General features: G+C 38.5%; 1 protein-coding gene and 1 pseudogene across 3 annotated transcripts in view; one reads left to right on the plus strand and one right to left on the minus strand.

Annotated features, from left to right (window-relative positions):
• Nucleotides 1–637: 637 nt before the first annotated feature.
• Nucleotides 638–2,125, plus strand: LOC113052862 (secreted phosphoprotein 24-like; annotated as a pseudogene).
• A 1,259-nt stretch (nucleotides 2,126–3,384) lies between these two features.
• The window catches only part of LOC113053612 (ras-associated and pleckstrin homology domains-containing protein 1-like), a 59,873-nt gene continuing 35,727 nt past the window's right edge, over nucleotides 3,385–27,530 (minus strand). Inside the window, exons 3-17 of one of the 3 annotated variants that reach the window (XM_026218775.1) lie at nucleotides 24,646–24,765; nucleotides 24,176–24,278; nucleotides 22,861–23,492; nucleotides 21,205–21,279; nucleotides 17,066–17,143; nucleotides 14,656–14,815; nucleotides 10,811–10,932; nucleotides 9,683–9,748; nucleotides 9,402–9,545; nucleotides 7,711–7,821; nucleotides 7,217–7,315; nucleotides 7,008–7,128; nucleotides 6,725–6,864; nucleotides 6,331–6,377; nucleotides 5,579–5,701 (exon numbers count right to left, since the gene is read on the minus strand). In XM_026218775.1, the coding sequence (XP_026074560.1) occupies nucleotides 5,698–5,701; nucleotides 6,331–6,377; nucleotides 6,725–6,864; nucleotides 7,008–7,128; nucleotides 7,217–7,315; nucleotides 7,711–7,821; nucleotides 9,402–9,545; nucleotides 9,683–9,748; nucleotides 10,811–10,932; nucleotides 14,656–14,815; nucleotides 17,066–17,143; nucleotides 21,205–21,279; nucleotides 22,861–23,492; nucleotides 24,176–24,278; nucleotides 24,646–24,765 (2,022 nt within the window). In that variant the 3' untranslated portion in view covers nucleotides 5,579–5,697. Of the gene's footprint in view, nucleotides 5,702–6,330; nucleotides 6,378–6,724; nucleotides 6,865–7,007; nucleotides 7,129–7,216; nucleotides 7,316–7,710; nucleotides 7,822–9,401; nucleotides 9,546–9,682; nucleotides 9,749–10,810; nucleotides 10,933–14,655; nucleotides 14,816–17,065; nucleotides 17,144–21,204; nucleotides 21,280–22,860; nucleotides 23,493–24,175; nucleotides 24,279–24,645; nucleotides 24,766–27,530 lie in introns of all 3 variants that reach the window. The other 2 variants (XM_026218773.1, XM_026218774.1) reach the window with 2 other exon arrangements.

The following is a 27,530-nucleotide window of genomic DNA, read 5'->3' on the forward strand; positions in this document are numbered from 1 at the left end:
CATATAGAGACCGCAGTAGTGAGTTATGAAAGAACTTTAGAACTAAAGAAAAAAAAGATGGCCTTCAGTCGTCTGCTCTTCTTTAAGTGGGGCTGTATGTCAGGTAAGAAACCATTCACCACTTAATCAAGTTCATAAGATGAGGATCTAAATACTAGATCTATAATTATAATATGGAATCATGTCCTCAATTCTTTAGTCATACTTTACAAACGCTTCAACAATCATAGTGCTTAAAAGATCACTATTGCACATTCAAACAGTAATGTCTTGAAAATATAAACATTTTATTTGTAACATGCACCACCTTTCAACAATCTCAGAAAAAAAAGGTTCAAAAGTTGTCACTGCGGTGGTATTTTTTTTAAAATGAATACTCTTCCTTACTCACCTCTGAGGTGAATAGTAGTAAGGTTCATATTAATATATAAAGAGTACACAGTACCTATATGTCAGACTTTTGTACCTCTTTTTTCTCTGTTTTTTTTTTATTATTATTATTATTTAGTAGAAAAGGAAAATTAATACTTTTATTCAGCAAGAACACACTGATCAAAATTCATTGTAAAGACCTTTTTAAAACAAAGAAAAAAATAATATCAATAACAAACTTTTGTAAAGTAGAGTACAATGACAAACAGATTGCTACTTCATTAGTCAAAGTTATGATGGAGTGTTATCTTGTTTCTCTAATTATACAGGGCAGCTTCTATTAGGTTATGACGTCAGTCCTCTGGCTGTCCTGGCATTAAAGGTTTGTGATGATGAAGTCAGCAGGCAGTCCGGCAGTTTCAACCTGCACAGGTCAACCAGCAGAGTTGTCTGACAGGTTATGATATGTGCTTTTCTTTTTAAAGAAAAAAAAAAAGGTATATTTCTATTTGATCTGCCAACTCCAGTGTGCTCTCAGCAAAAGTTAGTTTCTCATAGTACACTACCGTCCTCTAGTGGCTATACTGTATGAATTCAAGTCAACAAAGCTATAACAGTGGTGATCTACATTTAACCCTCACTTGAGCGAATAATTCACTAAAACGTTATTTACTCGCCCTCGTGCAGTTCTAAATCTGTATGCTGTTTAATTAAACACGAAAAGGAAAAAAAGTGTCTGCCAAGCACCAAAGTACCGTCAATTTAAGTTAAACAGACTAAAGTTTGGGCTTGCAACTTCTGACAAACAATTCCAGTAAGAGTATATTCTATTTTTATTTTGCTTAGCAGGTTTATTCATAAATTTAGCTGAATAAATAGCCTAAATAAACAAAAAAAATGATTTGAAAGCTACAGCAGAGGTCAAGGAAGTTGACCTCTGTATTGTATGTTATCAAACAAAATATTTTAAAAGAAAATAGATGAAATTACTTTGTCATCGCAGATCACACTGGTACATGATAATACGCATGATATCCTGCTTGATTTCAGAATAAGGGAGACAAGTCTGTTTGAAATATACCAGGAGACCATACATGGATAGTTGCCTTTCAAAACAAGGACGTCTTGCAGTAAGATAAAGCTGCCATGTTTATACCGTCTCCCTTCTGATTGTTGCGGGTCAGACATACACTTCACTAATACATCATAGTAAGATATTTCTCACCTTTTCTTCTCAAGTGTAAGGAATTGTGCTAGAGTCTTGTGCGTGTTGGCAGCATGTTTGTAGCTCTCCTGGGGATCAGTTGTATTGCTAGTTCAGCTGTGCTCGGGTCCAGCAGTTAAGAAGTCATTATCCGTACAGGTTCCTGTAGGCTCTTTCTCTCTGTTCTATGTCAAGGAGAGTTTGACTTCCAGATTACTTTTGATTTAATTAAAATAGACACAGACAGACAGACTGACAGACAGACCTCCAATTGATATTTCTAATAAAACAGTAACTTAACATGACATTTTTTTTTCTTTAAACATGATGAATTTTCAATCAAGAAAATAATATAATCATCTCCTTTTTTCTCTCTACATAATGTATTTCTATGGTAAACAAACAAGTTCGGTCTCTTATTAAAATACATGTGTAGTAATTAATTGCTGTGTTTGAGCAATGTTTAACGCGAGGCAGTTTAATCATGCATGTAAACTTGTGCAACACTGAACTATATTTGTAGATTTTAAAAGCGTATGCATGTATTATATAGAGTGTACTGTCCAATAATGGACTAACATCGTTATTCACTGTAAATAAGAGTATTCACCATAAGAAGCTTTTAATTGTATGATGATAATGAACCATCAAAAGAACAAGAATTTGGACAACATTCGGTGTGATTTACATTTATATTGTTCAGTTTAAATGTAACAGACACTTACTTCCCCATTTATTTAACTAAAGGTTCCTGACTTTAAGCAGCAGCATTAGCTCTGTACTCCTCCCTATAACGAGAACTCTTATCTATTCCTACATTTCATCATTCAGGCTTTCAAAACTAAGAGTTTTAGAGACGCAAAACCAACAGGTACATGTTTTCTCAACCTACGCAATGACAATGATAGTAGGCACACAGTGAATTTTCAATCTTAGGCAACCATACTGTGGAAGCATGCATGCTTGATTAACGTCAGTACATTGTGGCATTGTCATGACATGAGAGATAGATGTTCCAGATATGTGACACACTTTAATACAGCACTGAGCATAGACAGAGGTCAAAATAAGGAGATCAATATCAATTCCTTATGTGTGTTTCACCCATGCAGAGCTAACGCACATTGATAAAGTCAGGAACTGCAGCTGTATGTACAGAGAGATAGCAATGTAACCAACATAAACAGACATCCCATCCCATCCCAGACACAGGCAAGCTACACACGTGATGTACTCAAGTGGTAACAGACTCATTTTCATCTTTGTCAAACATCTGGACATCTTCAAGAAAAGTAAGGGACCACAGCGACACAACATAACAGATTTATCAATAACAATGGTAGCCATTTTTTTTTCTTGACATTTTAGTGGAGGTTTCTAAACCGTTTAAATTAAATGTGGAAAATTTGGTAGAATACGTCATTTAGAATGTATGCTACACAAGTGCCATTCCCTCATTGGGATTTGCACATCTAATGACAAGCAAGGGCGTCACTGTTACCAGGCCCTTATTGTTTTTCTGAGAGTGGATCAACCAAATCACTCAGACGAAATGCGCGCACGCACACTCGCAAGCATCAGTTCAACAACCCAGATTTTCTATTCACGCTTAACGTTTACAGTCAAGGGTTTCAAAACTAAATTTCAAAATAAGAATATATATCAGGTATTAAATAATTTCATATAAAAAGTACAAGTTCCCTCCCACCCCAGAGTTCCACATATATCTTTATATACATTATCCCCTTTCCTCACAGCAGTGTCCATGCAGTACCTATAATAACAACGTCAGTCTGTTTTTCGGAGTATTTTTGTATATCTGCTACACTTAATAGCAAAGCGGCACAAACACGCAGAGAAGCTTATGTATAGATGGTTTGGCTTTTTCATATTGTGGTTATAATCAGGGGTTAATATGGGTATTATTTTAACGCAGACGTTTCGGCTGTTGAAGATAAATGGAGTGGAAAAGGAGAATAGGATATCCATACTCTGCACGTGTCCCAACTACCAATCGCTTGTCAGTTTAGTGTTTTGGTCCCGTTTGGGTGGAGCCGGCGGAGGACCCCGCCGTAATGTTGCATAGCCTGAGATGTTGGCACTCATATATCCGCCCTTTTTCTGCTGACCCAGCAGCAGCTCTGGAGGAGGGGGCGGAAGGGCCATATCGTCCATGGTGGTTACTGGTTCCAGCTTGGCCGAGATTCTTGAGGATGTGAGGGAGCTATGTCGAGTCATGGACTTCCTTTTGAGAGTTCTGTTGAGGTCTTCCAAGAAGTTGGGCTGGATAGACAGGTTGGCCTTGGGGGAAGTTGGTGGGATCTGAGAGTTAAAAGAGGACAGAGGCATCTGTTGAGGAGGTGGAGAAAGGGCTAGTGGCTCAGGTGGGCCACTGCTGCGGCGATGCATAGTCGGATGGGGCACTTTCTTCAAGGAGCTCTGCTTCCGTGAGGATGTGGAGCTGGATGAGTGTTGGGGTTGAGGGTTCACCACAGCCACTTTAGGAGCCCCGGTGTGTAGTTCTGATGGAAGAGGTGGAGGAGGCAGGAGTTCTGAGTCTGGTGGTGGAGGGGGAAAGTCACATTCGGGAGGAGGAGAGGGGAAGTCTGAGCTGGATTGGTGATATTGACCTTGCTTCCCCTGGAGAGCCAGAGGCAGATTAGCCAAGTTGATTTTTCCTGGTTTTGGCAGTGCACGTGGTCCTGCAGAAGAGTCCTTGGAAGGGGATCCTGTTGTAGAGGATGGAGTTGAGAAGGAGCTGGGTGGGGCTTGACTGGTTTGGGCAAACATGCTGACCAGATCCTCCACTTTCTTGGACTCCTGGTACTCAACAGAAGAGGTGGACTTCACGCTGGAGTTGCGCTGTGGGGTTGGAGGAGGCTTCTTCCCTCCTGAACCAGTAGAAGAATTTGACGATGTTGATGGGGACTTTTTGATTGGTGATCCCATCTTGCCAGAGGACTGTTGGGCAGGAGGGGGACTTGGAGCAGGAGGAGGAGGGAATTCAAGGGTACTCTCTGGTGGAGGTGGAGGAAATTCAGGAGACTCTGGTTGAACCTGCCCTCCTGGCTGCCATTTTGGTTTGGTTTTTACCACAGGAAGAGATATGGGACCTTTGAATCCATCAGGGGTGTCAGGAAACTGGTTGACAATCTGCTTTACAAGCGATTGGGTAGGAGAGATGGGGGCAGATACAGATGGAGATTTGGAAGAAAGGCTATATTGTTTGGGAAGGGTTGGCGGAGGTTGGTTGGGGCTATGACCACTGGAGAGGCTTTGCTGTTTCTTTACGGTGGCCGGAGGGGTTGGAGACAAAGAAGGCTGCACAGGGGAAATGGGGGAAAGGCCGTGGGCAAGTTTTGGAGCTGTTTGAGGCAGAAACCCACCAGTGAATGTTTTAGGTGGGGCAGGTGGACCTGACTGAAGAGGCGGGGGAGAAAAACACACTGGAGGAGGTGGTGGAGGCTCTTCATCTTGTTGGACAGGTGTAAAGTCATAGGTCATATTAGGGAACTTCTGAGCTAAAAACTGCTGGAGCCCATTGGGGCTGAGGGGAGGTGGGTATTTTAACTGTTCTGGGGGTGGTGGTGGAGGCAAGTAGCCATTACTGTGTAGGTGAGGTGGGGGTGGCAGCTGGTCTTCATCTGGAAGTGGATGGGGAGCGTATTGGGGGCTGAGGGGAGCATGCTTCAACACCGCCATGGCTGACCCTGGCACTGGCATTTCTGGAGGAGGTGGTGGAAGTGAGGGCGGAGGGGGACTGTTTGCAGTATCTGCCATATTATTCATTACAGGTTTGAGACACTGTGGGGATGGTGTAGGGGGCATAGTTTGCTGTTGTGCTGCCAATAAGGGGGTCTGTTTGTAATGATTTGGAGCCTGGGAGATGTTTTGCAACCTAGCGAGGGTGCTGTATTTAGTGTAAGTAACTGGGGTGGAGTGATGTGTGGGGTTGGGGAGAGGGGGAGGTGGCGGAGGCGGCGGCGGTGGAGATGGTGGCAAGGTGGGGGACACTGGGGACACACCACTGTAGCTGCTACGAGACTGGAGAGGCTGGGGCAGTTGGGGAAGTTGTAGAGGGTAAGAGGCTCTAGTAGGCTGTGCTGGTGGGCCATCCATTCTCATCTGTGGACATGACAAAAATTCAATTAGAACAGGAGTATGAATGAGATTTTACATAGTTTTTTTTGTTTTTGAAGGATATGTATTAGTGATGTGCAATGATATTCAGCAGACAGTGCAATTAAAAGAGTCCAATAACATGAAATGTTACAGGAAATGTTATGAATTCTTAAGGGAGGAGCTACGAAGAACTGTAAATATACCAAACCAATAAATAGTATTTATTAAGATCTGCTCTTCCAAACTCAGAAACTTTTGTTCTCACAACACAGAATCATTGTGATGTAGAACTCAAATTGAAAATCACCAATTATGACAACAGCAATTCAGTGTGTGCATAACAAAATTGTAGTTATGTATTTTTGTCATGCTTACCCTCTCAGACAATATCTCTCATTGATAACACACACCAAACCAAAACACAACAAACACCATTTAACGGGTTATTCAAAATACAATACCAGTGCACTGCCTGTTAAAAGAAACACAAACTACGGCAGCTGGTGTCTCACAGCAGTCCCCAGTACCCACAACACACATCATCTCAGTGGTCAAGTTGCTTTAGAGGTTCACATGTGAGGATTATATCAAATATAAATGGCTTGAGTGTGAGGTTTTATCACACTCCTAACCTCAATCCCCACCAGTGTATAGCCTTTCCAGACTTGACATTCTCATCCTGGGTAGACAGACATGGAGGTGATCAATTAAGAAGTGATATATCTGGGGACTTTGAAACATAAGTAATGCCCCACAATTACCCAAAGGGTCTTTATTGTGGGTTAAATTGCCTTTGTTCTGAGTAATTAAACTTAACACCTGAAAGTAGCTGACAGTATGTCATATCCTGATTAGGCAAATTCCACTGACAGAGCATTTTAATTAAATTGGAAAAAAATTGGAACTACAATTAAATCAAAGACACCATTACACCATACAAACCTCATTGTTTTCTGCTTGGTATACAAGTATATTTTCTGAGGTTTTCATTACAGCTTATATAAAATGAAATTCTTCAATGGTCACCTTGGGTTCATCTGACTGATTGCCTCTCTTCCAAGCCTCAGAGAAGATGGAGCTGACCACACTCTGAGAGCGCACATGACCAGAGGATGTAGTCTCTGACACGCCACTGTCTGATTGGCTGGAGTGGTTGGACTGAGATTCTGTAGGCATGAAATAATCACAATGAATCAAAAAGTTTAGTAATCACCCGGTTATCTGTCTTATAGACAACAATAAACAAGCCTGTTAATTATCAAATACTGTCTTGTTTCCTGTATTTCTGCTGCGTGATTGCTGAACTCACCTGGTAGACTGGAGGAGCTGGAGCCAGACTTGATACTGGAGCTGGACAGGGAGGACCAGTCATGAGCAGCCTCTGTGCGTCTCATAGCTTCCTGGTAGTTCAAGTACAGCTGCTTCCCATACTGCATTACAAATCACATCGATTCAGTCACAAAACCTAGCCATACACATTGTACAAAATGGGGTGATGTCATCATAACGAGGTGTTACCTTGGCAATGCGTATTCCATTGACCCACTGATGCAGCGTTCTGACATCATCACAGCACAGATACTTGATGTACTGTGATTTCTTCTGAATCTGAGGGTGCTGAGTGTGAAATAATAGACGTTACCTATACTGATGCATTTTATATTCTGTGTGTAAAGCATATAGCAATAGTTTGATAGCCTCATATCAGTTGCAAACATTAGAACATTTTCCCGGTATCAGACTATGGTCAGAATCATTTCAGCCTCAGCTGGCTCATGCATGATGATCACTACATCTGATGCATATTAAACACAAAACTGATGACTTCAAAAATGATTTTTTTTTTTTGTCATTTAAGTAAAAGCGCATGGCTTTAACTCAGCTTCCTCTTCAGGAACAGAACATAGTGTCTAAAATGTGATTGACGTGATAATGAGGAATAACTTTTATTTATAAGTGCATAAAACTGGTATGTCTGATAGAATGTATAAAATATGACTGTCAACTCTTACCTTCAGGACCATGCAGTAGTCGGTTGGGGCTTTATATTTGCTGCGGTAGTCCTGACCCAAGTACACATTAACATGATCCAGCTGCAGGAAGCAAACCAGGTCTCTAGAGGCCTACAGGTGATACCGGATTAAATGAAAAAGGCTCCACGTTAGTACATAACAGAAGAAAATCTTAGTTTGTGAATGCATCTGTAGGGAATGCTGGTAAAAGAACTACTACAAATGATAAATAAATTAAATGTCTGCACTCATATGCTTGTATATTATCTCTTACTGTTGTCAGAATTGTTAATTGTTTTATAATTATTAGTAAAACATCCCGACCACACAGTTAGACCTGTTTTTTAATCCATTTGTTTGTTCATATGGTGACAATGAAAATTAGTTTTTAAAATTAGCTTTTAAATTAGCAAAAAAATTAACAGATAAAAATGAAATAATTACCTAAATTGACCTAAATGTTACTTCACTGTTGAATCCACTAGGGGGATCACTACATTTGTAAAAGTATGCTAAATTAATGCACAGGAAATATGAAAGACAGGTAGAATACCATGAAAAAGGGGGTCCTGAACGTTCCTTTTTTTTAAGAACTGAGATTCTGTACTTCTCATGTAGAATCATACAGGTAATATGTGTTATACATCCGTGTTAAGCATGAAACAGGATGTGAGTATGTTAGTGATGCAGACGGGCAGCAGCTGTCAAGCCCAGAGCGATGAGCCGAGGATGTACTGTACATCAGCTGCTCTTCGATCTCTCTCTCGATCACCCTCTGCCTCACTGTGGTCTGTGGATAATGAGCAGTCACTGGCCCATATCTCCTCTGAACTTGACCGCATTAGCTGACCTCTAAACACGGATGTGTTAAGCACAGAGTCAGCGGACCTTTTATCGCTTGAAAAGCACAGGCATTATGACATGTGACTGACAGCAAGCGTGTTCATGTTTCAGCTCTCAAATCTCATTCCCATTTGCACATGCACAAGATGTGCTTCTTCCAGGTTTGACATCAATGATGCCAATATGTCATTGTGCCTTGTACCCAATGCACCTAATATGAATATATGTGCAAAATAATATGCAGCAGCATAAACCAAGTATTATTTTGGTACTCTATATACAATTATAGGTTTTAATGTGTTTAGTATCACTGCTTAGGTCTTGTAGTGTGAGTGTATCTGCACATATATGTGTAAGCATTTAAGTGCATGCATAATATGAGCATATGTGAACATAATCCCAGAATCTCTTTTCATGTTTTAAGAGATTATTAAATGGATTAGAATATTGCGCATCTTGTTCTGACAGTGAATCCATAATGTTAATCTAACACTGTGCACATATATAGACAATTAATGCTGCCCAGTTTGATTTTAAACTAGCCATTCTATGTCTATATGTTTCTACTGAACACAACAACAAAAAGTAGAAAAAAAAACTATGATGCCCCCCTCTTGTATCAGCAGAGCCTCAATAACTTTTATACATTTTGCCTTTTGATGTTCTGACACTCTGGACCCGTTTTGATCAGATCACCAGAAAACATATTTTAACAGAAGTTGGAAAGAGAGTCATAATGTAAGAATGTTTTTACATTATTCCTTAAGAATATGAAAGTGTCCGTGTCAGCCGTGTCAGATTAAAGATTAAGCATGCGACCACAGAAAAACCACAGACTCACAACTGACCTTGGCTTTACCCTTTGGCACATAATATAAACCAGAGGCTCGTAACAGGAAGTAGCGCTTCTTCCAGGATTTCTTGCCATCCTCTTTGAGCCAGAGCACCCCTTCCATCTCAGGCACACTGATAGAGCTTCCACAGAAACACTCCTGCTCAAACAAACACAAACACCTTTATCAGTCACTCCAGTGAGTACAACATGCCTGACATGACCTAAATAAGTCATGCTGATTTTAAACCCCAAGAGAAAATGTTTAAGTACTGTGGGTTCACAGTCTTGTCTCACCTCCAGCAGAGCCTCTTTATTTCTGTCTGTCATCTCACACGTCTCCTTACGCCCCAGCAAATAGTTCTGAGGAAACAGATGATTCAGGGTGATGAAAATGATCTGTGACTATCACTGATTTATACTGTAGGTACACTACTAGAGCAATAGCCAAAACAAATCTTTAGGCATTTTAATGCGCTATTTTAAAAGACCAAGAAAATACAACATAAGAAAACGAAGCGGTTAAACACATGGCATGACTTTTTCTTAGGGTTGCGCGCCTGTCTGGGGTGTTTTAAAATGGACAAAGCAGCAGCAAGAGACTGTCTGGGAAGGGAACGCACTTCAACCAGTTTCTGCTGAGATCAATTATTCATTACCACTCAGCATTTGCATGACATTGACCTACATCAGTCACATGCATCAATAAAACTACTGATCCACAGAGCACCTCACAAGCAGAACATCCATACTGAACAAACCTATATTACTGTCACTCTGAAACATCATTCTCCTTCATGTCTAGAATCAGAAACTGCACACATCTAGTCGTTATATGGGAGATAAGGGACAGTTCACTCAACAATGTTAATGCTGTAATTCTGAAAACTAAAGCATTATTTACTGAAAATCTTGCCTTTAACTGTAGCGTTAATATTAAAAATTGCCATTGACAGACACACCAGTTAATAAATAACTCTGTCATTCAAGCTTAAGTAATTAAAAATTATATATAGCAAGGCCAATGACATAAAAAAAAAGAAAATAGAAAAATAATTTCAGAACATCTTCAAATACAATTTTCTTTAAATAAAACTTTTATTTGAATATATTCTAAAATGTTTTTTTATAATAGTTCACAAAATTACTGTTTTTGATTAAATATATGTAGCCTTTGTGAGTATAAGATACTACTTTTCAAAAACATTTATTAAAAATCTTACCAAAAAAAAAAAAAAAACCTTACTAACTTTTTAACAGTGTATACAGTATTTAACAATGCTATTATAAGTCTTAAAGTTTTAAAATAATTTAAATATAGTGCAGAAGTTGCAGTGCAGAACCATTTTTTTCTGCTATATAATGTTTTGCTGCTGTTGCTGCTATATAACAGACTTGGTCACTAACAGACAGATGTAGTTTTACCTGAGGGTTCTTGAAAAGTGCATATTTCTCAATGCGTTCGATGAACATCAGTCTGTTGGTGCTGTCCCTGGTCCAGTTCAGCAAGTTCTCAACCAGGTTCTCATGGTCCTCAAAGATTCTCTCTGGAAAAACAAAGAGGAACCAGTATGAAGATTCAAAAACCAACCAGGAGAACAACTTTGGACACTTTGTCCATTTATTAGGTTTCTACTACAGTTGCAGAGCACTTTCACTAATACTTGAAACACATCCTGATGTATAAGAAAGTGATCGTGAACTAAAGATTCACAGGTTTAGTAGTCCATGTCTAAATCATTACGGTAAACAAACCCTCAAGCATGAACAGTGAAATCACTACCCTGACAGCGCTCCATCCATTAGATGATTAGAGGTACTCGAGGAATAAAAGATCCCTTCCTCTTGATCCTAATACCTGGATTAAGCCTGATTCCATTACACCTTAACACTTAACATGTGTGACCTTTAACCTCTACATTTACAATCTTCAACAACTGTGAGCCAACAAACCTGCCACGAGTGCAAAATCTGAGTTTGACTAGGTTCTGACAGCAAGACAAGAATCATTAAAGGATAATATAAAAATTAAAAATAGTTTGTTAATCAAGTAATTACAATTAAAAATATAAGTGTGTACAGCTATTTTTGAACTCACTCAGCCTGAGGGGCAAAACACATCATCCCTCAATATAAACTGTCATAATTCATTAGCTTGCACATAATACCTCCAGAAAAGAACTCCGCTGCTCTTTCTATTAAAGGGATTTGAGCACAGTCCATCTGGTGGGTATTCACTACGCTATCACTAGATTTCCTCGTCTTTCACCTCCCTGCGTCTCTCTCCACTGAAAGAGCAGAGAGTGGAAAAGCTGAAGCCCTGGAGATGTAGGCTATGGCCACACGCTTGATCGCTCAGGACCTACATACAGAGCAGCCCAGGACATAAGGCCTCTGACTCACACACTCCTATATCAAACACAATACAACTCTATCAAAAACATACCACAGATAATACATTTCAATCAATCAATCACTTTATTTATAGAGCACCATTAAACACAACTTCTGTTGACCAATGTGCATTAAAGAATGCAAAAATGTAAAATAAACACCATAACATAATAAAAGATAATGACAAACTGGTCAACCGCATCAACATTCATTTTGTATAAGACAGATCAAATAGAAAAGTCTTTAACCTCACTTTAAAAACGGATAAGGTGGGTGCAGTTCTAATTTCAGATGGGAGATCGTTCCACAGTCTTGGAGCACCAATAGAAAATGCTCTATCTCCTCTATTCTTAAGTTTTGATCTAGGAACCACTAACAGGTCAAAGTTTGCAGACCTAAGAGCTCTTGTAGGTTGGTGGAGTGTCAGTAGATCAGAAAGGTAAGCTGGAGCGAATCCATTTAATGACTTAAAAACTAATAGCAGGACTTTAAAATTAATTCTGTGACACACCGGCAGCCAGTAAAGCGACTGAAGGACAGGAGTTATATGTTCCCGTTTACGAACTCCTGTCAAAACTCTAGCAGCAGCATTCTGGACTATCTGCAGGCAATTTATGGATGACTGACTGAACCCCAAATAAAGGGAATTGCAATAATGCAGCCTTGTATAGTGATAAAACCAGGGTTAGGGAAAGGAAAGACTTCATTTTTACCAGGGTTCGAAGCTGGTAGAAGCTTGCCTTCACAACATTATTTACCTGTCTATCAAGTTTTAGGGCACTGTCCAGTACCACTCCCAAGTTTTTAACATATGGTTTAACATAAGGTGCAAAGGCACCAAGATTCACATTGTTGTGTCATGTACACTGGAAGATGGTAACACCATAACCTCAGTCTGACTTTCATTCAGACTTAAATTCAGTGGCATCCATGCTTTAACATCCTCAAGGCAATCAGCCATCTGTTCTAAACTATTTTTATGTTTAAGAGGAAAATATATGTGTGTCGTCTGCATAACAATGATAACTCGAAAAAAATAGTAGATAGTAGTTTGATTCCTTTCATTCCTGATTTGATTTGATTCCATTTGATACGATTCTTCAGATCATTAAAAGAAAAATGCTTTCAGTAATGCATTTACAATGGAAGTCTATGGGGCAATGCATTGCACTAATCTGAAAATACATAAAAAATAAAAGTTCTATAATAGACTATAACATTACCTGTGCTAATATGAAAAGTTAGACTACTGTTCAAAATGTTGGGGTAAGTATAATTTTTTCTTTTTACATTATAAATGTCTTTACTTTTTCAAACATTGTTCCATATATAAAAGAATACAGTAACACAGGTTTCACAAAAATATTAAGTAGCACAATTGTTTTCAACATTGATAATAATAAGAAATATTCCTTAAGCAGCAAACCCTCATATCAGAATAATTTCTGAAGACTGATGGTAGTAATGATGCTGAGATTTCAGCTTTGATCGCAGGATTACATGGCATTTTTAAATATACTTAAATACAAAAGTTATTTTTACTGTATTTTTACTGTTTATCTGTATTTCTGATTAAACAAATACAGCCTCGGCAAGTAAAAGAGACTTGAAGTAAAACATAATTAATAAAATCTTACCAACCCAAACTTCATAACATTAATATATATCCAGTGTCTCAATGTGGAATGATCGACCACTCCTTTCATATAAAATAAGAAATGTGAGAAAAACAACACGAATAACAGGGTTGTGGTTTTCAGGTTATCATAAAAACATTTTTCTGTCCTGACCAAACCAATTCTACTGCCTCAGTAAATTTATTTTCTTACTATTATGGAATTAGTGGAACCGGTTATAGTAATATTTTCCTAATCTAGTGCTATCCTCCCTCAGACTGCACATGATTGTATGAGTTAATCCTACTGGGATTTCAGACATAGACTTTCCTAATCTATACTTGTTGCTAATCTAAAGTGATCAAATAAATCAAACAGGACTGCTGTTTATGTTTTGAAGACTAGCAGAAAATAATAAAAAAAAGATGTGCATTATCATCCAGCTGTCATTGTGCTTGATCTGTGGCAAGCCTGACCACATGACTATAATCTTTATTTTTCATTTCTCTTTATTGATTCAGTCTCTCTTTAGAATAGTCAGTGAAGGAATAGTCTATTATCATCTGTGCTCAAGTGCCACCACACAGCATGTGCATTTCCTGCCAGCCCACGTTTTTAATGACGCACGTCTACTAGGAAACAGCTTTGTTTACGATGTTATTTTACGATCATATTTAAGAGTTTTGTTCAGCAATTAGCACCAAATTAGAAGAAATTGAGATATCTACAGTAAATGTACAACTGTGTATTCTGCTTTGTTTGAAGAGGTGTGTTGGTTAAATAATCAGTAATTATTGCTTTTGAATGTAAATTGTGAATAACAGTACTGTTCAAAAATATTTAAAGTATGTATTTTTTATTTTTTAGAAAGGAGTGTCTTATGCACATCAAAACTGCATTTATTTAATCCAAAATGCAGTAAAAACAGTCGTCAGTAAAGGCACTCCTGTGATTAGTAGTATATCTTCAGCACGTACGTTCAAGATCAGGGTTGCCAGGTTTTCAAAACAAATCCTGCACACTTGCTTCTCAAAACTAGCACAATCACGTTTTTTAATTCATTTATTTATTTATTTTTATTTATTTATTTTTTTACTTTTTTCTGGATTCTTTGATGAATAGAAAACAGCATTTATTTCAAATCCAAACTAAGTTAAAACATCCTGTTGTTGGGTCATTTTCATGTCCACTCCTGCGCAGTTCTTGTCCAGAACAAGCTACAATGAGGATCAGACTGTCGGTCTGTCTTCTGGTTCTTACCCGTCTGGAGTTCAGGGAGGATTTCCACCAGAGACCAGTCCAGGCTATAACCGCAGTGGGATTTGTCCAGCAGGCTGTCCAGCACTTGACGCACCGTCTGTCTCTCATCCACCATCACAGTCTTTGAGCTTTCATCTGACAGGTGCACTCGGATTACCAACTTAAGGGAGAGAAAGAACATAACAAACCATTACATATGTTTGTACATCTTTTGGTGTTTCTCGTAAATTTCCATCTCATCAGTGGGTTACATGGTGATCTGTGTTTTATGGCATTCCATGCACTCCAGGCAAACCTCAGATTTGAGTAAAACCGCAACAACATGAACTGCTCACAAACAATATAAAAAGAAATAACCCTTCCACTTACATATCCCCATTTTAGTAAGAAAAATGTCCCAGTGACAATAGAGGCCTGTGAACATATAAACCAATAGGAATCCCCTCTCTCTCTAAGACATTGCACACTGACCTACATTTAACCATACACGTGGTCAAAGGCCAGAGGAAACACCAGAATCAGCAGAGGTCATTAATCTAATCTACCACAAGCCACACACTTCAGTATATGCTGATACTTCTGAGAAAACTGATTTCTAGCAATCACTTCTTTCTAACTGTTGGTCAGATGCACCGATTCAACAATGAATTTTCATCATTCAAAAATATCCACAGATATCTTTAACAGAAATGTATTTCTCAGGTCATAATTAGGGAGATCAATATCTCAGAAGGTGACAGCTTCTTCCCTGAGCACCGCCATAAAACCAGCAGCTCGCTACTGTCTGCAAGCACTCATTCCAGATTAACTGTAAATTTTAAGAGGACATTTAAAGCGATTTCACTTCAAGAGAGATTTCAGAGCAGCAGGCTCAGTTTGTGTACTGTGACCTGACCCAGAAAACGTTCCATCAGGGCTGCTGAGCCACACTAATATATTTGGAGAACAGATGCTGGGGGACAGTAAGGCCACACGTGTGCACGTGCACAGACACACAGAATGTGTTTAAGTTGTCTTGATCATCAGGCTTGTTTGTATAAACACAGCCCTGTTTCACCCTGTTTTCAGATAACAGCACAGAAACCTCAAAAAGCCCTGACAAAGGACATCAATTTTTGTAACTGCACTTTTATCTACTTGTATACAGTCATACTTGCCAACAAAGAGTGAAGCATTAAAAAAATTCAAGAGATTATAGAGATCAGTAATTTTTATTTATTACAGTATCAGAAAAATATGACAAAATTATTAATATTACTTTTGTTTCTTTAATGGACAGTAACTAAATAGTTTACCAAAATTTGTTGCCTATTAATAGTTAGTAAGGTAGAGTTAATTTTAGATATTGGTTAGGATTAAGGGATATAAAATATGGTCATGCAGAATAAGGCATTAATATGTGCTTTTAAGTACTAATAAACAGCCAATATGTTAGTAATATGCATTTTAATAAGCAAGTTGATACAAATAAGCAAGTTAATACTGAGAACGTATCCTTAAACTTATATGTATAGTTAAGGTCCCCTGATTATGACTGGCTGAGCCACGTTCAAAGCCATTGTAAAATACTATATAAACACCTTAATGTTTTTTTTTTTCATATATAAAAATAATAATAATAATACGTTTACAAATACGTTTTCATGTTGCTGTTTGTTTATTTCTTTAATCCTTGACAGGTGTTTGTAGTAACCATAAGCCCCATGAAGCTGTGGTTTATACTGATCTTAGAACAGCTAACAGTCGGCATTGTGCCAAAATATAATCACTGTGAACTATGGCTTTAATGGGCTTATTGCTTATTAGAAAACAACAATAACATAACATAATAATGTTAATACAAAGTAATAATAATAATAATAATAATAATAATAATAATTATTATTATTAAAGAACCGCTAACCAAAGTAGAAAGTGTAAAAAAAGTGTGTGTGGGGGGGGGGCACCTTTTTGGAAGATCATTAAAAAACACTAACAAATCTTATTTTTATTATTTTATGAACAACGATTATAAATTATTATTTTTATTATTAAAACATAAACCAAAGTAGAAAGTGTTAATTACAGTAAATTAAAGACATTGGTCAACTGAATATGGTCAGTCTTTTAGAGTCAACACAGCTCTTCCAAAGCCAAATTACACTAACATTAGCACTGAAAATGTGCTATGAAATCATTTCCCAGGTCCCACGAGGGCCTGATTCAGTGTGCTGCATTACACCAGGATGACCCACTTCTACACCACACCACACTGCACATGCTGAGGGTGTCATTTGAAAACAACCTGTATCATTACAGGTTGTTAAATTACTGTAAACATTATGTGTGACCAGGTTTGCGTCACTTGTTCAGTTAAGCTATGTTTACACGTAAACAAAAAAAAACAAAAAAAAACTGCTGGTCACCTCACCTTTTTAACCTGTGCTTCCTTTATCTTCTCCAGGGCTACTCGGATCTTCTCAGCTTTTTGTTTGGCAGCTTGTTCCTCCTAAATATACACATACAAACACAGTCACCTACATCTGAATTATTAGTGCACTGTTATGAGTAACTAACGTCCTACTCCTATGGTTAAACATTTGGACATTTGAAGATCTACGTATAAGATCTGGAATGCACAACCCTCACATTTACCTGGCTTTTCCAGCAAGATGCCATTGTAAAAAGGATTATTTTGATCTTGAAGAACAGATTTTGGGTGCAAAAATAATAAAGAGGAAGGTACAGGCTTAAAAACAAGCAGTGCTATGACATCTGTAAGGAAATACAATCTGAATGCTCTTCCCCTGGCATTCGCCCCATCTGCATCTGGCAGCCCTTTTGCAATCCCCAATACAGATTCGCCACAACAGATTACAGAAAGCTGCTTTTCAATAGTCACATTTAGAGTTATAGGTCCAGTCGAATAGAAAGATGTCCCATTGTAGGAAGTCTGAAGCTGGGCCATGTCCGTTCGTGACTGTTCTGGCCGTCGCTGAGGTGTGCAGATCCATGATCAGAGCAATTAAATGTCCATGTAAATCCGTAACGGTCTGGAAGCTGTGAGATTACTGAAGAATAAATGACTGGAATACCCCTTCAACAGCATAAATGATTCCAAGAAAGAAGCTCCTCTGCCCAAGAGCATAAAATGCATCTACTACAAGCAGAAGAGAGGTGGAGGATGGGCAGAAATGGCTTCACTCTACTACCTCTCGTCTACTGGCTAATCTCTCTCTCTCTCTCTCAGTGTGTGTGTGAAACAAAGAGATGATCCCTCCCCTTTTACTGTCAGACTTCTGTCAAGCCCTCCCCATCTCTGTTACTCTGTGTGTGTGTGTGTGTGCAACTGCTTTAGTCTGGGTTTGGGATTGTGCCGAATCACATTGTATTATCCTCTCACACTACAGTGAATAAAACACAAACACACTAGAAAACGGCTACGGAATAGGATAGCTACAGAATCATCCTAAAATCTGGACACACATGACTCCTCATTTTAACCGTCCAAATGGCAAATGAGAGAATTACAGTTCAAGCCTCTTAACAGTAAACAACCTCTCCTGACTAATGCTGAACACATCGGCTATAGAAATAGTAACATGCAAATAGCACAATATTCATATTCAGAGCTCTGTATTTATTCTTGCTCATATTAATCAGATTTAAAGATTTCTATCCCTCTACTTAAAGTCTATTTGACTGAAACTTAAATGGTAAAAGTAATCCATATGGACTGAGCGGTTTAATCAAAGTCCTCTGACATATTTGCTTTATATGATTTAATTCAAGCCTTTCTTTGCATATAAACACTGATCAGTGCAAATACATAAAAGTATATTGAATATGGTAAATGGAAGCTCGATTGCACGTTGAGCAAAAACAAACCTCATTCTTTCATGTCTTTATGAAAATTTCTGAATCTAAAAGTTTTGGTGGAATGGACCATTTCAACAGAGGAACAGAAGACTCTCAGATTTAATTAAAAATATGACTTGATGATCAAATAGGTTTTATGGGTTTGGAACAACATTATGGTGAGTATGTCCATCCATAGATCCTTTTTCCAAACTACCTTATCTTCTACATTTACATCAATTTAAACTATAACACAATTTCATTTAATTGCAGTTAAGATGCAATTAAGTGTCCAAAAACACTACATTCAGTTCACACTTAAGTATTTTATATCTGTAATAAGTACTCTTTTGAAAAGTATGCTCAAGTGTAGTGCACAAGGGCAGTGATCAACAGTTTCTGAGTAAGGAATGAAAATGTAAGTGTAAAGCGGATTACCAGCACGTTCACTCTACTCCTCCAACCAATCAGATCACCTCAACTAACTCCAAGCCTTGCTAATGCCGCTAAAACACAACTGACTCACACTAGATAGTGTTCACAGCAAAGTACAGCAAAACAAAAGACGCTCAGCACAACCGTAAACCGAGTATAGTAAGTCCAGATGATCTTTTCTAGTGAATGGTTTAACCAACATTTTACAGAAAAATTTAACCATATTATAAAGTGCCGATTTTGTATGAATTTTTATTCACTTTTAGAAATAAAGAAAACATGAAGATCCACACTTAAACCTAAACATCAGTGGAACACAAGCAGACCTTACGAAACCAACAAAAGATATTGAAATTCCCAATTTTGACAAAAATGTGAAATATTTATAAACTGCAATAAGATAATTGTGTTGAATTTAACACACTATCAATCTGGGTCCCAGGACCGGAAGGCACTGGTGAGGCTGCTGTTGGTCTATAGGCCACAATACAGTTTAACAGGATGAACTGATCGGACCCACTTAATATTAAGTGGCCTTAACTACTATGTACTTACATTTTAATTAATAATTTAGTACAACGTACTTATTGTGTACATACATGTTTTTACATTGTACTTATATTAAAAAAAAAGACATGTAATTACATATGTATTTAATTTCTGTAATTACATTTATAATTACACTGTTGACCCATACTTTACACCTTAACCCACCCTTAAACTTACCCGCACCTCCAACCCTCTCCCTAACCTTACTCCTATCCCACCTCAATAGCAGCAAAAGTCTTTTACAATACAATATGAACACAGTAAGTACATTGTACTTATTTTTTATGTAAGTACATAGAAGTTAAGGCCACCTAATATAAAGTGGGACCAACTGATCTGTGCTAAGAAATCTTAGGACTAACACTGAACACTGCTTAATGGAAGTTTGGTTTCAAAACAGCTTTGTTTGAGCAGGTAAATCCCCAAGAAAAGAGAAAACACACACTGGTTGATTGTGGCGTTCAGTTGTCTGAGGAAGCAAAACACTTTTGTGTGGGAATGCACCCTGATGTTTCTGAAGAAACTCGATCTCTTCCTAGAACCCATCTGTTGTGCTGATCATGTCACTCTGTCTGCCACCTGTCCCCAGCTAACCGATCTGGGGCTGCACCTCTCTAATGATCAGGTACTGTACATACAAACCCTAAGGGAGCAGATAGTCATCACTTACAGTCATTATCACAGATGTTGTGTTACATAAGCAGTGATGAAACAATGTTTCATTCCATAATAATGATAATAATAAAAAACAATGTTAGTCTAATAGCTATCACAAATAATTAATGTCCAGTTTTCAACTTCATGTTCTAATATGACACGTTTTATATTGTTCTTTTGAACTTAAATGTCCAAATGTTTAACCTCTAGATGGAATGGGCTCAACAAAATCCTTTACACATCTTCATACATGTTTAATGATTTGATTTGAAAACGCAGTCCTGAAGAGCTGCTGATACCACAACTCGAAATGCACAAGCATTTCAAAACATGCATGCACGAACATGCTCTCCAGATATATCTTCATTAAATCAACAGTCATAGTGCAAAACAATTCCTTTTAAAGTGGATGTCTCAGATGCTACGGAGCCCCTGAGGGGACATGGTGTTGAAAAATATGAGACGAGAAGGTCAGTTCACACCAAGATGAACATGCGTGGCAAGTTTTAAAAAATAAAAACAATGCATCTCCACTAACCACTTTGCACCAAACTCTTTGAACGTTAAAGACTATTTTATCAATCGTGCTGTTTACTTTTCCAACTTGGTGTGAACATGACCTAAAGTGTAGTGCACTATAACTATTTCAACAATACAAAAGTTGAGAGTTTGAGTTAATAGAGACTTAAACGTCCCTGTTTTGTTATTGAACAACAGAAACATTGTAAATGATATGAAGTATCCATGCACATCGCTTTGCGTCAACCATTTATTCTGATTCTTCTGATGTCCTTTGACATACTGAATTCACTGGCTACAGATGAGGAATCAGCATGACCCGGGAGGTGGGGAGATGGTCAGGGTCAGTATGAATTAACCAAAAAATATTAGGAACAAGGTTACAGGAATTATACAAAGCTTTATTTCATTAGAAAAGCTTAATTGTGTCTTAACATCAAGACACATGATGAAAGAAGAATGGATGAAAATGTATCATGCTTGCATGCACAGAAGGGTTAGGAAGCCACCAGGAGAAACTCAATACATCCAGAGGTGGAAAGAGGGCATCACCTTGGTCAGCAAGTGAGAGGGCTTTCCTGCAATGCTTTTCAGAATGAGAGAAGTCTCCCTGTCCAGATACGAGTGCTTTGTGCAGAGAGAGAAGAGAGACATTAGTGCTTTGATTAATAAACATGAAGGATTTTTCATAGTGTGAAGCACAGGGGAAAATTGTGAGCAATAATCACTAAAACTAACCAAAAAACAAAAAAACAAAAAAAAAAACAGTTCAATTTCATATAACACGATTAGCCATTCTATACAGACAATCATGAAAAGCATTATGGTGTTGTATAAGATGGACTGCACATTTAGCTTTTTTGCTTGCTTTTTTTTTATGAAACATTGTGCATAATGAAATTAATTGCTAACTGAATTAAATGCAATAATAACAATAATAATACATTTAAGTTAATATCAAATGGTTGAAAAATAATAATGAAAATAAATATTTGCTATGCATTTTATGCTACTATTACACACTTATTATAAGAACTAAAACGATTAAAAATCAGATTGTCAGTAAAGCTCTGTGGGATAAGATCGATTAGTGAAAACCCTCCACATCAGTCTGCTCTGTAAGACTATTCTTCTGAACAATTGAAGGAAGCATCTAGACAGTGTTCTATATGCCTTCTTAAATCATCACCACAAACTCATGGTTCATATTACCCAACACGGTTGACATACTAATATAACAAAACCCAAAAAATTGCTGTTTGGTGGCAATGTGAAAAAGCCTCAAGTAAAAGAAATAATGTGTCACACACCTGATGCATGATAACCTTCCTTTCGTTTAAGAAATAAAATGTAATTGATAACTGACGCATTTGAGAAGTCGGCATTCGTTTAACTTTACCAACGATGGGTTGAAGGTTAGACGGTCTCAATACAACAACGAAATACAACCCAAACTGCAGCAAAATCACGTATCTGTGTAATTAAGTCTGCAGTGAGGGTAAAAGCTGCTTTTATTTGGCCTTTCGAACAGGGACAGAAGCAGCGCTCTATTTAATGCTTAATCTGCTCCGCTAGAGGCCTGACGAACTGTCTGGGTTCTGTTCCAAAACCAAATGAGTTGCCTACATGGGCAGCATTTTAAGCACTTTAGACATGAAGGCTGTTCCAACAGGCATCCCATTGAACACAACGATATCCAAAGGCCCCATGGCAAGTTTTTCCATCCTTTACTGGATAAGGATTAAATGCAAGGATTAAAAAAAATATAATTTTATTTACTATTTCTATCCCTTAAAATATTATAATAACATGACATAACCAAAAAAAAGTGTATTATAAAATGCCTATGGAGTTTTAATAAAATAAGAATAAATCAATTTACATGATTCTTCCATGTCTAGAAATCACACAATGGTACATCATATACCTAGGTTTTCCAAAACCCTGGTTCCACAAAGCAGAAAAAAAACTAATGTTGAAAGGGTGAACTAAAATAGTTTTGGCTTATTTTGAATTATTTTAAGTCATCTTGAGGCCACCTTGGAAGTTTGCTCTGACCCCCTATCGGGCCCGGACCCCTGGTTGAGACAAACCAAGTCATGTTGCATGCATGCTTCAAAGAGGATTCTTAACAAACTGCTTCAAGCTCAGTGAAAAAAAAAAAATCCATCCAAGATTTGTCAGACAATACGATATAACACTGTTTACCTCTGAACTTGGCTGGTCCTGTCCGTCCTGTAACCCGTCCGGATCGGACTTGGGTTTTTCAATGTCCAGCGAGTCCATGCTGGACGCAGAGGCCGAGTTAATGCTAGAGCGAGAGGAATAGTCAAAGGACCGCACTTCATGCTCGGTGACCGTACCCACTGACCCTGTCCTGCGATGATGATGATGATGATGGGATGTCGGCCGATGCATGGTGGAGGAAGAGTACGGTGCTGAGACTGTAGAGCCGAAGGATGTGGAGCTCTGCCTGGCTGCTTCGTCCATGCTTTGGGAGGCTTTTTCCAGCTCGGCTGTGATGTCATCCAGAGAGAAGTTGGATGCCAGTGGGGGTCTGCTGCTGGAGCTGCCCACCCTGATGGTGGATGCGGGTGAAGCGCGGGTGCTACTGCTAGTGCTGCCGCCGCTGCTGCTCGCCCCTCCACTGCTGCTGCCCGTGTGCTTGGTGCTGTGACTGCGTCCGGCCGGGGGCTTCTGACGGACTTTGGTGTCCCCAGTCATGCCATGGTGAGAGGAAGAGCTGCTGGGCTTACTGATGGTGCTGAGCTCCTGCTCGATGGAGCAGAGGTCTGCCATCAGAGCATCCAGATCCACAGTTTCACCCTGGTTCAGAGCTTCTGTAAAGAAACAAACGGACACATATACACAAATATAAACAAACCAGCTCGTTTAAGCACGCTAAATATTAAGACTAATGACAGTTAGCATAAGTTAGAGGTTACTGTTTATATAGTTTTAAATATGGCTATATCTAACACAAACGCATCAATTCGCTTCAGAACACTGAAGTGTCCATGTTGGACACATTCTTTTAGGATGGATGGATGCGCTTTATTGGACGTCTTATGGACTAAAAATAACACCCATTCACTGCCATTATAAAGCTTGGAAGAGCCATTAGATTCATCTGAAAGAAGAAAGTCATTTACAGCTAGGATGCGCTGAGGGTGAGTAAATCATGGAGTAATTTTCATTTCTGGGTGATCTAGAGACTTTTTTCAAAAACATAAAAAAAACTAAAAAAAAAAAATCTCATCAACTCCAAACTTTGAATGGTAGTTTAAATAGTCATATTGGCATTTGAATGGTCAGTGTGATTTGAGAATCAATAAGCGCCTCACGTGGTCATCATAATAAACAAAAAAAGGGAAATAAATCAAAATGATCCTTATGGAGTCATAATGACATTAAAATAATAATAATTCTACAATCTAAAGCCCTCATCTGAGGCCATAGTGATATTATAATACAATAATATAATATTAGAGATGGTAAAGTAGAGAATACACTGTGGCCTTACCGTTGATGTTATAAACGGAGAAGCGATAGGCCATGTTGGCCATGTTTGACTCTCGTCTGAGCGGTGCTTTCTGCACCTTCTCTGGTCTCCCGTCATCTAGACTCTAAAAACAGCAAAACAGATAAAGAGGGTGAGACTACACACATACAGTAGTTTAACCTGTGTCAGTACAGTGAATCACACCGAAGAGGGATTTCACGACTTTCTGGTTCATTTAGAAAAATACAGATTATCACTGATGTCATTCATACCTAATACATGTTGTTGCATAACATTAAATACTAATAAAAGAAGCTTAAACAGTAAATTGAAATGCAGTTATGAGGACACTGCACAAACCTGAGTTGATTGACTGACAGACTCATAACACTGCTTGAAGCCTCACAGGTAATGACATCACAAACCTAATCTAAACTGACAACCAATGAGATTATGTCACAGATTTAATGGTTATCATCTCTCAGCCTTACCTTCGTCAGTTTGTCCAGCTCTCCCAGCCATGCTCCAAACATTTTGTCCAGGTCCTGGTCCTCTTTATCACTGTCCTCCTCTGCAGCGTGATCCAGCTCTTCATCTGAAAACTGCTCCATCTGGAACAGGACAAGTGCAGGACTACTCTGAATTCATGGGAGAATTGGATTTTTTTACAGATTTTTAAATTGAATTTTTTTTTTAAAGGTATAAATGTGTCTTAATATATATAAAGTTTTATCGACCCCAAACTTTTAAAATAGGTAATTTACTTGAGACTATTTTAATTAAATTTTTTTGTTGTGCATGCTTTATAAAGAAGCACTGCCAATCAATACACACGCTAATAAATTTGACATGAACCTCACAACATGCTGATTTCTTGGGCTCTGCCCTAATGCACATGCATCACAGTCCTCAGATTTCATGATCACACACTGCCCTCTGGTGACCACTAGGACACACAGAAATTCTGCCATGACGATACATGACAGAGACTGCACAAACTAATGTTACCGATGCTTATAAAGTGCTTATATAACATCCAGGTCCAATTCTTCTTTGTACTCAGCACTCAAAGCATAAAAGATTTCTAGATAACAAGAATCCCATCCCGTAGAATCGAACACTGCGCAGGACACATGGAGACCCGGTGTGTGTGATGCACGCATCTGCATATATCAGTGTCTTATCATCAGTGATAAATGTTTTTGGCATGCCTAGCAGCAACACATTTCAATCACTGTTAAAACACGAAGCCGATACGGCTCTCCGGTGTCTAATGTTTGTGCAACACACACCAATCCTCTAATAAGTAGTTTATGTACTAGGCAATGAAAAAAATAAGCACTGTTACACTGTGCATAACAGAATGGGAATAATCCTCTTACGTTATTAAAATTCTTCTCAGGTACTTTGGTCTGAAAATATCCTGTTACTGCTGAGGAAACCTCGTGGACGGACTGTACCAGGCCACAGAAATCTCCACCGTAACCATGTTACGGAAAGGAAAAATATATATATACACTAGACATGGGCTATTTACGGTTGTTGTTGGAACAATTTCTTAACCAATCATTCTAAAGTCAACATTCCATAGGTTATGTACGATACGCAGTGGGGGTCACTTGAAGTCTGACAAGCCTGTAATTGTGGGTCAGTCCTTCTCAAAAATGCAGAGGGATCAGATCAGCCTGCAGGATCATCAGAGATGGCGACCAGAGACCACTGCAAATATCTTAAAACACCAGCACAGCTGAAGGATTATCAACATGTCCCATGACCACTTTTAAAAAGTCCACTGTATTATGACCCTATCATTGAACAGGGATGGTATCACAGATGATCAAAACCTAGTACTTTGACATGCACTACCATTCGATAGTTTGTGGTATGAAAGTTTTCTTTATGTTTTTTTGAGAGAAGTTTCCTACGCTTCCCAAAGCTGCATTTACTTGATAAAAAATACAATAATAAACACTATGAAAGATTATTACAATTTAAAATAACAGTTTTCTATTCAAATACATCTTATAAAATGTAATTTATTCCTGAGATTGTAAAGCTGAATTTTCAGCATCATTACTCCCGTCTTCAGTGTCACATGATCGTTCAGAGATCAGCTGATTTGCTGCTCAAGAAACATTTATAATCATTTCTAAGTCAGCTTAACACTGTAGTAGAAACTGGAAATTCAGGATTATTTGCGGAATAGAAAGTTCAAAAGATTACTGCAATTTTTGATCATTTGTATCATTGCTGAATAAAAGCATTCATTAAAATCTATATATTACAGACCCTCAAATTTTTCAATGGTACCGTATACTATGGTACTGATTTATTACCATAAAGAATCTGGCTCGCACTGTCACTTTCCTGTCTGTCTTTTTTTTTTTTTTTTTTTTTAAGTAAATACTAAAAAGCCCCTAAAATGCCTCAACTATAGTGTAATTGGTTCATGCTTCTAATGATTAATGATTCTAAACATGTCAGTCTCAGGTTCCTGGAAAGCCTTCGGATTCAGATTCCGCTCCTCACATGTTCTCTTGGCTCATCTCTGCAGCCCAGATGCCCTCTGCGGCTTTATCAGCAATTGTTTATGTTTGATCCGAGGAGAGCGAGTGAGTGAAACCAGGGAGAGAATTAAAGGGAAGCGTTTCAGGGAGCTGTGCTACAATTAACTCCCTGCGGTTAGCAGCCCTGTGATTTGGGCCTGGACAGGCAGGCCCGGGGCGTGGGCCGCTACAGAAACTCAATCTATGCTTGAAAAGGTCCCTGCTGAAAAACACACTGGCCCGTGTAGAAGAGCAAGTGAGTATGTGTGTGTACATGTGACAACAACATCAGCATCATCATCACCAGAAGGTCTGTGATCGCACGTGCTGCAAAGCCATGCCACGGTAGTCTAGTCTAATCAATGCTGGACCGGACAGCTTGGCTCGCACCTTTTCCGTTTTATGCAAAATCCGTCTGGAGAGACAGCGGCCACGTGCAGCATCAAGCCTGCAGAGGAGGCATCTGTTTCTCATCACTGCCTTACACATTCCACTCACAGCAAGCTCTTCGCTCTGATAGAGTAAAGCAGGCGCTTCTGTAGCCTCCTACTGTATATAGGAGAGCCTGCAGCTTTGATACTGCATACCTAATAATTAATACAGAAACATGTGCACTACCAACACTGCCATGTTCTTGCATTGTCCACATTCTGTGAGTGTGCTGAATCAGATCTATATCAACATAATTATCATCACAGGAGATCACAGCAATTGCACCATTACCTTCATGTGTTCGACTTGGAAACAGTGCTTTCTGGGTGCTACCATATTTTCTGGAAAAGTCGTCACACTGGGTCAAAATTAGGAGGAAAAACAGGTCTTTTAGTTAC

The sequence above is a fragment of the Carassius auratus genome, chromosome 34, assembly GCF_003368295.1.
Source record: "Carassius auratus strain Wakin chromosome 34, ASM336829v1, whole genome shotgun sequence".
In the NCBI taxonomy this organism is placed as follows: domain Eukaryota; kingdom Metazoa; phylum Chordata; class Actinopteri; order Cypriniformes; family Cyprinidae; genus Carassius; species Carassius auratus.